A 13,875-nucleotide genomic window follows, 5' to 3' on the forward strand; every position below is an offset into this window, starting at 1 on the left:
GCAGTGAATACTTCAGGTGGACCTGGTTTGAGACTCTGGAGTGTAAATCTTTGAGGTCCATGAGAACATTTTGGAGATCGATTTGCAGGGCTAGAGGCCGATAGATTCCATGGGTTGATGTTGCAGCTGCCATCCAACTCTTCGCTCTGCCAGTAATATTGCGAGCTGATCGCACACCAGGATCTCCCTGCCTGCCTGGTCGAGGGTATTAGAAGTAAAGAACAAAAAATACTCGACAAATATTGTTGAACAAAATACTGCTCTCATTAATATGTATTTATCTTAATAGTACACACCATTTTCAGTTTATCTTAAAATAAAGATTTTACTAAATACAACTTTTATACAAACATTTATTTCATTGTGCTTAGTGATACAGTAGAAAGTCATCAACAAATTATACTTTTTCAGTCTAAGGTGTTACATTTCACAGCTTCATCAGTGTAATACTATAGTTATTATTATTTACAATAGAGGCAACAATTAATAACACATTATCTTTGGTAAAACTTTGTGTAATAATACAACAACAACAGAGATAAAAATCAAGTTTTTTTTTAGTTTTCAAGTGTTATATTACAAATAGTGATAACAGAAACAGCCTTATGGATTCAACTATATCATCAATTTGTCTTACGCCTTGGCACTTGCTGATTGCAACAAAAACTGTGTGATGCTTTTGACTTAGTCACATTATATATTAATCTGATAAATAAAGCTGCCTAGCTGAAGGATAATTACTTATATATTTATGTAACATTTCCTTCAATTATAGTCACTGAAACAGCACCGTTCATTTTTCTCTCATTGCATTAACAAAATAAAGATATTTTTTGAAATTTGTAAGTTGTATACAAGGAATAAACACTTGAGTCTTCTGAACCACTGCATTTTAAGTTACTGGAAGATGCACCGATTACACTGAAAATATCTGCAAAACTAAGTTGAGAAAATATTTAAACCAGACACAAAAAGAAATCTACTTCCACTATAATCCTCTTGCATATTTAGATTACACTGTCATGCAAAATAAATCACACCTGCATGAGTTATGTGCATCCTATATCTGAAATTTGTCGATAAGTTCTTCACAAAAAGTATTTCACTTAGTACAAAAATACTGTTACACAACCATAGAGAATCACTGTGTAATTAATGTCAATAAAGTTTACTGCTACCAATGGAGAGGAACGAGCAAAGTGTCAAAATGTAGGCACAACTACAACAATGCTTAAGCTGTGGAAAACAGCACAAGATTAGCCTATCATTCTAAGACAAACTCCTTCCTTCCTTGCCAACTAATGTTATAACAAGACTTTCAGTTACAAGTAATTACTGAACAGGAATGCAGACAAAATTCTCCAGTAATTAGTATATAAATTTAATTTGTTAAATGTCTTACTGCAATAGACCCATTGTTACAGAGACATATTCCTATGCATTTTACTTCCTTGTTGAATGCTGTCACTCCATTGTAAGAAAGGGGTTGTGGAGTATCATCTATTGACTTTTACTGTTAACAGTTAATAACTTCCCTCCATATACAAAATTATATAGGAGAGGAGGAAGAAAAGGAAGATATCGGAATATGGGACAGCATATTATACCTGTAATATACAGATTCAGAAAATTTATTTTATACCACAAAATGAATCTGTGCTGTTGTTGATGAGAAATGTAACAATAATTCCATAGTGCTATAATATATGTTGCCATAGATTTAGCTGACAACTATTTGATCATACTAATTATCACCAGTGCCTGCTACTTATTATCACTTGCAATAATGGGACACATCACAACACAGTATAAATCATCTAAAACTCAGTGAGGCTTCTTTCAAATGTATACATAGCTATACTTTGGCTTGTTGACTAGATTTTATTCTTATAGGGAACATGGTTGTCATTTCCTACCAACAGCAAAAATTGCATGAAGAAGAGATCATTTCCACAGCACAAACATTCTTAACCACTTCACAAAAAGCAAGCTACTAGAAAAAATAGCCTTTATTGTTCTGGAGGCTGCACCAACATCATTGGGAGCACACTGTGGAAAAAAGTGATGAGAGGATCAAGAAAGTTAGACAAATTGTGGGACTCAGACTGGAAGATGAAAGGAGGGAGCAATGGAGGTGCAGTCAGCAATTACTGTTCCAAAAATGTAGTCAGCTGTCAACCACCTTTCTTTAAAAAAAAAAAAAAAAAAAGCAACAATATAAGTTGCTATGAATACTGATACTGCAGTTGTTAAAATCATGAAAATTTCAGTTTTCATGCGATACACTGCTCATCAGTTTCACCATCGTTATTCCTTTTGTTGATGATAGTCTCATACCTTTTATTCTCTGTGAAATACATCTCTATAAAACAGCAAAAAATGATGCAACTGGTGGATACTACTTATTGACATCAGATTTAAAAGATTAAAGATGGCTATAAAAACAATTACATAACATATGTTCCAGCATGGAACATATGTCCCAGTATGGAAAACAAATAACAATAATAATAATAAATGTTGGACTTTAAAATTCAGAAAGCTTATGCTATTGTCCTTCAATGTGTAACAATCTTACCTGATACACTAATAAAATTATCCCTGAGGACTAAAACAAATAAACTTAGACATGCCAATAATACACGCATTAACTAATCATCACTACTTCTTTTCTTCCAACAATACTTTCATTTTTACTACCTGTGCTTAATAAGAGATCTAATTTGTGAGAAGTGAAGCAGGATGACAGATTTCAATGTATCAAAGGGAAGTCTTATACAAGACTTTGACCTAAGGAGGTTCAACAGGTTCTGGTATTTCCTCACAGCTTTTTCTGCGTGCACTAATCCTTTCACATCTGGGACAAGGTGCTGGAGACCAGCAAGCTGAATGAAAACAGGAACCACAGTTACCACATCGAGTCACTGTTCCAAGCTGCCAAGGAAAGATTACATCGTGTGCTGCATGGCACAGCTCACACACAAATCCACGTGCCTGACATAGCTGTAACAGATTTTACTAGGTTAGTAATCCAGTATCTCACAATGAATCAGTTAGATAAATGCCGAGTATTAATTTTATCAAATAAAAGAGGCTCTAAACCTAGCAATATTAAAACGAATAAAACAGTTATGGCTCTACATTCCTAGAAACTATATGTAAGTTGAAATTTCCTGGTAGATTAAAACTGTGTGCCAGACTGAGACTCTAACTCGAGACTTTTGCTTTTTGCAGGCAAATGTTCTCACCAGCGAGCAACTCAAGCACGACTCACGACCTGTCTTCACAGCTTTACTTATGATAGTATTTAGTCTCCTACCTTCCAAACAGGTCATGAGTCATGCTTGGGTAGCTCACGGGTAGAGCCCTTGCCCACGAAAGGCAAAGATTCCGAGTTTGAGTCTCGGTCTGGAACGCAGGTTTGATCTGCCAGGAAGTTTTGTATCAGCACATACTGTGGAGTAACGTACCTCCATTTCCTTATAGAAAGATTCCAAAGTTGCACAGTACCATATTTTATGGACTACAAGATACTACAGACTGTAAGACACACCTTAATTTTTAAGTAATTTTTTAAAAAGTAACATTTTTTACCATTTTATTATTAGATTTCAAAACCAGACTAAAAAAAGTTTCTTAATTTATAAAACCAAACGGAGCTTTAAAATTCCTGAAAATCATTATCTGAACTTACTTCTTCGTCTTCTTCTTCTTCCTCCTCCTATTGCTCTTCGTCATCACTGTTGTCCTCTTCATGTATAAGATGGTCTTCATTGTCATCGAAAGCATTACTTATGCTCCACTTCTTGAAAGATTCAACAATAATTTCTTCTCTCATTCTAAACCATGGTAATTTTATCCACTGACACACTTGTTTGATTGTAGGTTGTTTTAAAGCTCCATTTGGTGTGAATTCATGTTTGGTTTCATCCATCATCCATTTGTTCCATTCCTCTCTCATATACACTATAAATGGCTTATTTATCAAGACATCAAGAGGTTGCAGTTATGAAGCAAGTCCTCGTGAAGTAACAGCAAACTCTGTATTTATTTCCCTGTCCCAATTCCTCTTTCACAGAAGTTTTCAAATGACTACTAAACCGATCTAGCACAAGAAGAGAACTCATCAATAAATCACATTTTCTTCTCGCCCACATTCTGTTAATCAACAATTTTCTACCAGCCTCATCCATCCAATCCTTGTCATGAATGTGAACACCACCACCTGGTGATATTTGAGAAGGTTTTGCCATTGTTTTGCGCTTGAAAATGATCATTGGATTAAGTTTAGTACTGTCACAGCCCAACATGAAAGGACAGCAGTGTAGTGCATTTTTTCATGTCCACTTGTTTTTATAGGTATAGTTTCAGCACCCTTCATAGCAACAGTTTTGTTACTCTGCACATTAAATGTCAGAGGAGTTTTGTTCATATTTGCTATTTGGCTTAGTTCACACTGGTTTTCTTTAGATGTTGAATAATACTGTGATGGAAATATAATATTTTATCTTCATGCTCTTCTGGCATTTTCTGAGATATTTTGGTTTTAGTTCGCATACTAAGTCCATGACGTTTCATAAACCTGTAGTATCAGTGCACTGCTGCTGGCAGTTGAATCCAGTGTTGCCAGATGGAGAGAGGTTTATGTGGCTTTGAATATATGGCTATTTTTAAGACTGGCGGGAATTTCAAATTAAAAAAAAAAAAAAAAACTGGACATTTTTATATTAATTTTGAGTATAGGGTACACCTGAATTTTGGACACAATTTTTTGAAGAAAAAAATATGTCTTACAGTCCATAAAATAAGGTAGTATACATCAAGATATAATTCACTTGTGTCAAGTGTAGTTCAATGGCTTAATAGGATGCAGGATTCAAAGTGAAACAGGCTGTAGTCAATTATGGCATGGTATGTGTGCTTCATTCTTAAACATCTATGGCACCACAATCTTTCATGCCTCTTAATTATCTCTTTCACATAATGTATACTGTCTGATGACCAGGACAATTAATACACACCTGAGGATGTGGAAGACAAGATGGACCAGGGGAGTGGGAGGGGGGGAGGGGGGGGGGGGGGAAGGGAAGGGAAAGTTGAATGTACTGCCTTCACAAATTGCTAGCACACATACTTGGATGTTACTTGGTATTCACATCCTGTAACAGTGTACCCAGATTATATTCCTTACAGAATTACAAAAGGTTTGAGGCATTTAAGCACACAAGGTCTGATGCATTTAAGCATACATGAGCCAAAGGATTAACACTGCTAAACAGCCCCTGTTTGGAGTGCCCATGTTCACTAAATCCGAACACATTCAGACCTTGCTGGGATCCTAGAGGAATATTTCAAGATGGAATATACACTGTAGTTTAGAATAAAGTAAGACAAATGTAAATTAAACATACCTCACAGTCCTCTGTGTGAGCTAGACTAGCATTTACTAATTCTGATAATCTTGACAGCAATGTACCATTCTTCACTTCAATGAGATCCTGTATAGAGTAAGTGTCCACCTGGGTATAAATATACGTGGGCTCTCTTCTGAAGCCTTCCTGCAGACTGAATTATCCATTCATTGTGTAATTTTTGCATGCTGCTGCATTACCAAGCTTCACAGTAAAATCAGTTAACTTACCTTTCTGCAAATCTGCATAAAAATACAAAATCCTTCAGGTAACACAACTGCAACCTCAGCTGTCGGCATTTTTCTAACTGTTTAGCTTTTCTGTACAGGCCAGGATTCAAATCATTAATAACAAACAGTGGATCACCAATCATTTGGTCCAGCAGGCGATATGAAAAAGTTGACACTGGACTCCTGCACAATAAAGAAATATTTAAATTATCATAAAAGAGAACATCAGCAAAATGAAAATGATTGACTCAACAACAATTTAGCTAATTATGAAGACTTTTCTCATAATGTAATTTAAACATCCATGGAAGATCCAGGATGTAATTTAAAATTTTCAGATATCTATGTTTGCAGTGAAGTTTGTGGTCTCATTTCCCTTGTGTAATAGTTTGTCAACTACCCTACCTTCCAAGAATAAAACAGTTTTTCAGAAATTTAAGATCTTTATTGGCTCTGACAAACAATAGAAAGGCTCACTGAAGAAATGCGACATCTGAGACACACACAAAAAAGGTGGCCAGAAGGGGGGGGGGGGGGGGGGGGGAGGTACTCAGAACAACAACAGATCAAGGTTCCTAAAGGAGCAAATACCAAGGCAGAAGGAACTAGAATTTCATACCTAAACACAAATGATTCTCTGAGAAGATTGAACAATACTTTGAAGAACTAGTTACCAATATAGATTGACTTCTCAAACAAAACTAAAAGGTCTATTATCCTGCACGGCAGATAATCCAGGGCTCTAAAACCACATACCACAAGAAACTGGCAATTTGTATGTTGTGCAGATTATAAGAATTGTTGAATAAAGAAGTGAAGAACAGAAAATTACATCCGATGTGAGTGTGAAACTAAATCAGCTGTCACCAAACATACCTATGACCATAAAATAAGATGACAATAGCAGCATCATGGTACAGGCGATAAACTTATGGGGCAGTGTAATGAACAAAGAAATCTAGATTGGAGGGGTGGATAATATAAGTAACAAGGAAAGGGGAATTAGTTTAAGTGTGGAAATTGCAACACCATTTGCTTAAATTAAGCCAGAAAACATATCAATGCTCTCTCTATGAAGCTATTTATGTTTTCTGTTCACAGGAATACTCTAATGACACTTTCCTTAATTACGACTTTTTGTAGTGTGAACTCTTGATTTCTATAAGACTGTTTATTCTTTGATGGTGCTGGAAAATAACTATTAGGGTAGTACACAGAGCTGCTAATTGTTCACAGTTTGGCTGGGGTTCAAACAGTAAGAAACTAAACTTATGCTTAGCCCATGAAAAAGACAACTAGGGAAGTTGTCAAAATATTGCGGAATGAATATGAAAACATTAACCCAGATGCAAAACAGAAGCTTGGAAATTACTGATCCACCAAGGAATCGTGAAGAACAGCAGAGTTTGATTTATTCACATTTCAAGCATGGCCACTTTACTTACATATTTTGTAAATTGTCATCAAGTCATCCTGTGGTAAAGTTTCCTCCTGTTTCAATAAAATATCTGTTTGACATTTCAAAAATGCTGGAAATCACATGAAATGATGATAGTTTATTGTAGCTCTGATGTCACTGAAATACTCGTGATGATGTCAGAGGGAAAATATTACAATCTGCATGAGTACAACACTGAAAATAATCAATTAGAGACAGTAAGAGTTCTTTCTCATCCTGTCCGGTAAGTCTCCCCTGACTCAAGGTTCTGGGTGACTTTTCTGAACTGTACCCCTTTTCCTACACCTCTCCAGTCCTTTCCGCCCCCCTCTTCCTTCCTCTTCAACCCTTCTGCTAGGAAGAGGAGCCACTGGCTCCAAAACCTTGTAGAAGTTAAACCTGCATGAGTAGGCTGATACAGACTGGTGTACGAAATGGTAATGTACATTGTTATGAACACAGAAAACCAAAAGGCATGGCTAGAATGGAGTTACAGAGCAGTGTATACTAATAAATGGTATGGCTTGTGACACTGTGGGCACAACACTTCCTCTACTAGCTACGGTCATTGGTACAATCACACTTAAGTAGACACAACCTATGTTGCACTGACCCAAGAAGCTGCTAGAGTTAGCAACACAGAAAGGGAGAATTACAGCAGGGTAAATGCATCTGCACATATAGGAGTATCACACTAGGCAACATCACAGTATCACGACTATAAGCATAAAATCTTTCTGTGCTGTAGCGGTTCCGATTTTGATTTGTGTAATCTACAGCTATTTCAAAAAAAAAGTTGATAGATCACTCAAATTTACCTGTGCACCAAACACCCATTGATTGGTTTGTAAACACAGCTAAGGAATAGTGAGAGGTTAGATGTAAACTATTTGATAAACTTACAGTGTATTAGCGAGCAAGAAATAGATTCAATCAAGATTCAGACGATAAGTCAATGTGTTGGACATAGAAAGTAATGCTTCAGAAATAAGAGTCAATCCAAGAAACCTTATGATTTAATTCTGCGGGTATAGAAGGATAACTAAACTGAACAATGTATAACTATCACTGTGAGTGATGAGATTTTTTCATAAATACTTCAAGCTGAGAAATCCGAGGTGAACTTTTTGAACAGAGGGGGAGATGTTGCACTCCAGAGTAGTATCACTAGTGAACACTAAAAATTCGTTAAAGTTCTTCAGTGGTGATATCAGAAACCGAGCTGCCTAATTCAATGACCAGCAAACTGCCATCTAGAAAGAAATGGATGAAGCAATTATGGCAAGTGTGATCGGCCAAGCGCCCAAGTCTGCAAACAAAGCACAATGACATCTTGGCAACAGACAGATGGTGTCGTACTGGTGACAGAGCAGGGTTTCAAAAGAAAGGTCAGCTACAATGCAACAGTATATATTCAGCTACTGATGCAGCAGAAAAGAGCATCTGAAAGACAAATTCGTGAAAGTCTGAAGCCACTAGGAGAGCTGACCACAGGAGAAAGCTAGTGTGCATAATGTCATTGCTATCCCCACTGCAGCAGACCCACACAAAGCACCAGCATAAATACTACACCATTCTTAATCTATGAGCTGAGTTGCAGTCATCCTTTGATTCAGAGGAAGCTATGTCAGTTGATGGTCTACAACCTTCTATGGAGTTGCAAGTCTTGCTGGAGGGATTCAGCAACTGCATGCTGAAGTGCCAACTTCCGGTACATCATTGATGGGGTGCAGAGACCATCATCACCCTGCTGGGCAACTGGATACTTGAACAGTGGGGCCAAGAAGCTGTTTGCCATTGTAAGGGGGAGCCACTGTTGCAGCTTGTCCTATTCCCGCAGCCAAGGATGCTGCTGGCAATCTCTGGCTACTAGCTGGAAGGCAAGTCTCAAGGGCATGTCTTTCGCATCAACAACAGTGTTTATGAGACCTGCTCATAGAGCTGTTGTCCACTGCCACCCATCACAGGCTATGCCAGCTATGACGCCTAAGAGGCACTGACTGGGGATGACATAATGGCTGCCAAACGAGCCATGCTCTATGTGGCAATACTGCCAAGTGGGCGCATGCCTGCTAGTGGTGGTGATGTCCACACATCACTGTCCCAAATGAGCTGCCAGTGTCCTGGGAAGACAACTCTGTATTTGGGAATAATAAATGTGTGTCTGTGAATAATGTTTTCCTGGTGCTCTTGAGCATAAACAAATCCTTTGTACTGCACCCTGCTCAGCACAACCCTGACAGCTGAGGGGATCTTGGACTGGATCCCTATGGATAAATTAGTAAACCTGAGGAAGTTTTGGTCATGTGTGAAGCCAATAAATGGATCTAAATTGTCCATACAATTTTCTTTGGATCAGTCTTGAACACAGCAGACAGAAGCCAAAACTTCACTTTCACATACAATTACTTGTCCACGAATGGAGGCACTACCGTACCAATGTTTCATGACTGCATATATTCACAAAGGATAGGTACTGAAATGATGAAGTTTACTCAATGGGAACAAGACATCAGACCCTCACAGTATTCCAGGTAGGTTTCATGTTTAATGCACTGCAGAACTGACCTCCTTTCTAGCTCAGTTTTTTTGAGTGTATCTCATGCAGTGAACAGTCCTGGCCGACTGGAGAAAAGCGCAGGTCATCGTAGCTTTCAAAAAGGATAAAAAAATGGATGTACAAAATTACAGATGAACACCACCAACATCTGTCCTCTCATAGGATCCTACAACATATTCTCTGATACTCTACAAGAGAAATAAGCTCCTTTAAAAGAATTAGCATGTAAATAGTGGACATGAATCACATGAAACACATCTTACTTTATTCACAAATGAAATCATGCAAATAGTAAATGCTGGTAGACAGGAAGATTTCATCTGCTTAAATTTAAGATGGGCGTTTGACAGTGTATGGCACTGTTGCCTAACAACCACAATATGATCTTAGAGAATATATTAACGAACATGTGATTGGACTGATGGCTCTCTGAACAATAGTATCCAATATCTTATACTGAATGGTGAATGTTCAGTAGTAACACAAGTAATAACACATGAGCCCAAAGGAGGCATACATATACATAAATGATACATACAATATCCATAAATTATTTATAAGATAGAAGCAAGCAGTGCTATCAGATTGTTTGTTGCTGATGCTGTTGTCTGTAGGAAATCAGTGTTGTTGTTGGATACTTGTAAGGGCAGAAGAAAAAGTTGGATGACATTTTCACTGAGTGTAAGGTATTTCAGCTCTCTTTAAACATAGATAAGTGCACAATAACACCCATTACAAACAGAAAGAACTGTAGAGTACCTGATATTAAGATTAGTGATGAACAGCTGTGAAATGAGACGAATGTGTAAAATGTGTAACAGGCAAGGTGAATGGAAGACTTAAATTTGTTATTACTGGAAATGCTCCGGGGTAATGCAGTAAATCTGCAAAGAAAATAACATACAAGGCACTAGTTGGGTCAATTCGGAGTACCGCTCCAGCATTTGGAGTCCTTACCAAGCAGACTGTCATTAGACAATGAGTAAATGAAACAAAATGCAGCTGGGATTTTAACAATTCCTTGGTCCTACTGTGTAACTTCATAGGAATACAAGAATAAGACAGGAGAAATTAGGGCAAATGCAGAGACTTTTGGACACTCATTTTTATCTTGCTCAATAAGCACATGCAGTGCGCCAAAAGACCACTAATACTGGTGTGAAGTACACTTTGCCACTGAATGCACAGTGGCTGCGTGATATAAATGTGACTGACTTCTTACTTTTTTTTCGTAGAGTGCTGTAGTGAATAAAAGAATACAGAGTTTTTTGATAAGCACTCCCATGAAATTAACAAAAAGAGAGTAATAATTAAAGGCAGTATACCATCACACAAGTGTAAATTTTAACAAGAACCTCATGTTAAGGATTAGTACAATTTATATTGGCCGAGGAAACATTCCACGTGGGAAAAATATATCTAAAAACAAATATGATGTGACTTACCAAACGAAAGTGCTGGCAGGTCGTACACAAACAAACAAACACAAACATACACACAAAATTCAAGCTTTCGCAACCAACGGTTGCTTCATCAGTAAGGAGTCATTCCAATCCCGGGAGCGGAAAGACTTACCTTAGGGGGAAAAAAGGACAAGTATACACTCGCGCACACACACACATATCCATCCGCACATACACGGACACAAGCAGACACTTTTAAAGGCAAAGAGTTTGGGCAGAGATGTCAGTCAAGGCGGAAGTACAGAGGCAAAGATGTTGTTGAAAGACAGGTGAGGTATGAGTGGCGGCAAATTGCAATTAGTGGAGATTGAGGCCTGGCGGATAACGAGAAGAGAGGATATACTGAAGGGCAAGTTCCCATCTCCGGAGTTCTGACAGGTTGGTGTTAGTGGGAAGTATCCAGATAACCCGGACGGTGTAACACTGTGCCAAGATGTGCTGGCCGTGCACCAAGGCATGTTTAGCCACAGGGTGATCCTCATTACCAACAAACACTGTCTGCCTGTGTCCATTCATGCGAATGGACAGTTTGTTGCTGGTCATTCCCACATAGAAAGCTTCACAGTGTGGGCAGGTCAGTTGGTAAATACGTGGGTGCTTTCACACGTGGCTCTGCCTTTGATCGTGTACACCTTCCGGGTTACAGGACTGGAGTAGGTGGTGGTGGGAGGGTGCATGGGACAGGTTTTACACCGGGGGCGGTTACAAGGGTAGGAGCCAGAGGGTAAGGAAGGTGGTTTGGGGATTTCATAGGGATGAACTAAGAGGTTACGAAGGTTAGGTGGACGGCGGAAAGACACTCTTGGTGGAGTGGGGAGGATTTCATGACGGATGGATCTCATTTCAGGGCAGGATTTGAAGAAGTCTGATCCAGTCTCGGAACGTATCCTGTCACAAGTGGGGCACTTTTGGGGTTCTTCTGTGGGAGGTTCTGGGTTGGAGGAGATGAGGAAGTGGCTCTGGTTATTTGCTTCTGTACCAGGTCGGGAGGGTAGTTGCGGGATGCGAAAGCTGTTTTCAGGTTGTTGGTGTAATGGTTCAGGGATTCCGGACTGGAGCAGATTCGTTTGCCATGAAGACCTAGGCTGTAGGGAAGGGACCGTTTGATGTGGAATGGGTGGCAGCTGTCATAATGGAGGTACTGTTGCTTGGTTTGATGTGGACGGACGTGTGAAGCTGGCCATTGGACAGGTGGTGGTCAACATCAAGGAAAGTGGCATGGGATTTGGAGTAGGACCAGGTGAATCTGATGGAACCAAAGGAGTTGAGGTTGGAGAGGAAATTCTGGAGTTCTTCACTGTGACTCCAGATCATGGCTCTCTCTGAGTACTATGCGATTTAACTTCTGAGGTCATCAGTCGCCTAGAACTTAGAACTAATTAAACCTAACTAACCTAAGGACATCACACACATCCATGCCCGAGGCAGGATTCGAACCTGCGACCGTAGCGGTCGCTCGGTTCCAGACTGTAGCGCCTAGAACCGCAAGGCCACTCCGGCCGGCTCCAGATCATGAAGATGTCATCAATAAATCTGTACCAAACTTTGGGTTGGCAGGCCTGGGTAACCAAGAAGGCTTCCTCTAAGAGACCTATGAATACAGATGAATAGGTTGGCGTACGAGGGGGCCATCCTGGTACCCATGGCTGATCCCTTTAATTGTTGGTATGTCTGGCCTTCGAAAGTGAAGAAGTTGTGGGTCAGGATGAAGCTGGCTAAGGGAATGAGGAAAGAAGTTTTAGGTAGGGTGGCAGGTGATCGGCGTGAAAGGAAGTGCTCCATCGCAGTGAGGCCCTGGACGTGCGGAATATTTGTGTATAAGGAAGTGGCATCAATGGTTACAAGGATGGTTTCCGGGGGTAACAGACTGGGTAAGGATTCCAGGTGTTCGAGAAAGTGGTTGGTGTCTTTGATGAAGGATGGGAGACTGCATGTAATGGGTTGAAGGTGTTGATCTACGTAGGCAGAGGTACGTTCTGTGGGGGCTTGGTAACCAGCTACAATGGGGCAGCCGGGATGATTGAGTTTGTGAATTTTAGGAAGAAGGTAGAAGGTAGGGCTGCGGGGTGTTGGTGGGGTCAGGAGGTTGACGGAGTCAGGTGAACGGTTTTGTAGGGGGCCTAAGGTTCTGAGGATTCCTTGAAGCTCCGCCTGGACATCAGGAATGGGATTACCTTGTCAAACTTTGTATGTAGTGTTGTCTGAAAGCTGACGCAGTCCCTCAGCCACATACTCCCGACGATCAAGAACCACGGTCGTGGAACCCTTGTCCGCCGGAAGAATGACAATGGATCGGTCAGCCTTCAGACCACGGATAGCCTGGGCTTCAGCAGTGGTGATGTTGGGAGTAGGATTAAGGTTTTTTTAAGAAGGATTGAGAGGTAAGGCTGGAAGTCAGAAATTCCTGGAAGGTTTGGAGAGGGTGATTTTGAGGAAGAGGAGGTGGGTCCCACTGTGACAGAGGACGGAACTGTTCCAGGGAGGATTCAATTTGATAGTGTCTTGGGGAGTTGGATCATTAGGAGTAGGATTAGGATCATTTTTCTTCGTGGCAAAGTGATATTTCCAGCAGAGAGTACGGGTGTAGAACAGTAAATCTTTGACAAGGGCTGTTTGGTTGAATCTGGGAGTGGGGCTGAAGGTGAGGCCTTTGGGTAGGACAGAGGTTTCGGATAGGGAGAGATGTTTGGAGGAAAGGTTACCTACTGAATTAGGGTGTTGTGGTTCCAGATTGTGTTGATTGGAATTTTGAGGTTTTGGGGGGAGTGGAGCT

The 13,875-nt window shown here is 39.9% G+C and overlaps 1 protein-coding gene across 3 annotated transcripts in view; it reads right to left on the reverse strand.

Annotated features, from left to right (window-relative positions):
- Nucleotides 1–343: 343 nt before the first annotated feature.
- Nucleotides 344–13,875, reverse strand: part of LOC124774465 (run domain Beclin-1-interacting and cysteine-rich domain-containing protein) — a 201,799-nt gene continuing 188,267 nt past the window's right edge. For all 3 annotated transcript variants that reach the window (XM_047249484.1, XM_047249482.1, XM_047249483.1), the window contains exons 11-13: nucleotides 5,642–5,824; nucleotides 5,412–5,565; nucleotides 344–3,003 (exon numbers count right to left, since the gene is read on the reverse strand). In XM_047249484.1, coding sequence (XP_047105440.1) covers nucleotides 2,791–3,003; nucleotides 5,412–5,565; nucleotides 5,642–5,824 — 550 coding nt within the window. In that variant the 3' untranslated portion in view covers nucleotides 344–2,790. The remainder of the gene's footprint in view (nucleotides 3,004–5,411; nucleotides 5,566–5,641; nucleotides 5,825–13,875) is intronic.

The sequence above is a fragment of the Schistocerca piceifrons genome, chromosome 2 (genome assembly GCF_021461385.2).
Source record: "Schistocerca piceifrons isolate TAMUIC-IGC-003096 chromosome 2, iqSchPice1.1, whole genome shotgun sequence".
Lineage (NCBI taxonomy): Eukaryota > Metazoa > Arthropoda > Insecta > Orthoptera > Acrididae > Schistocerca > Schistocerca piceifrons.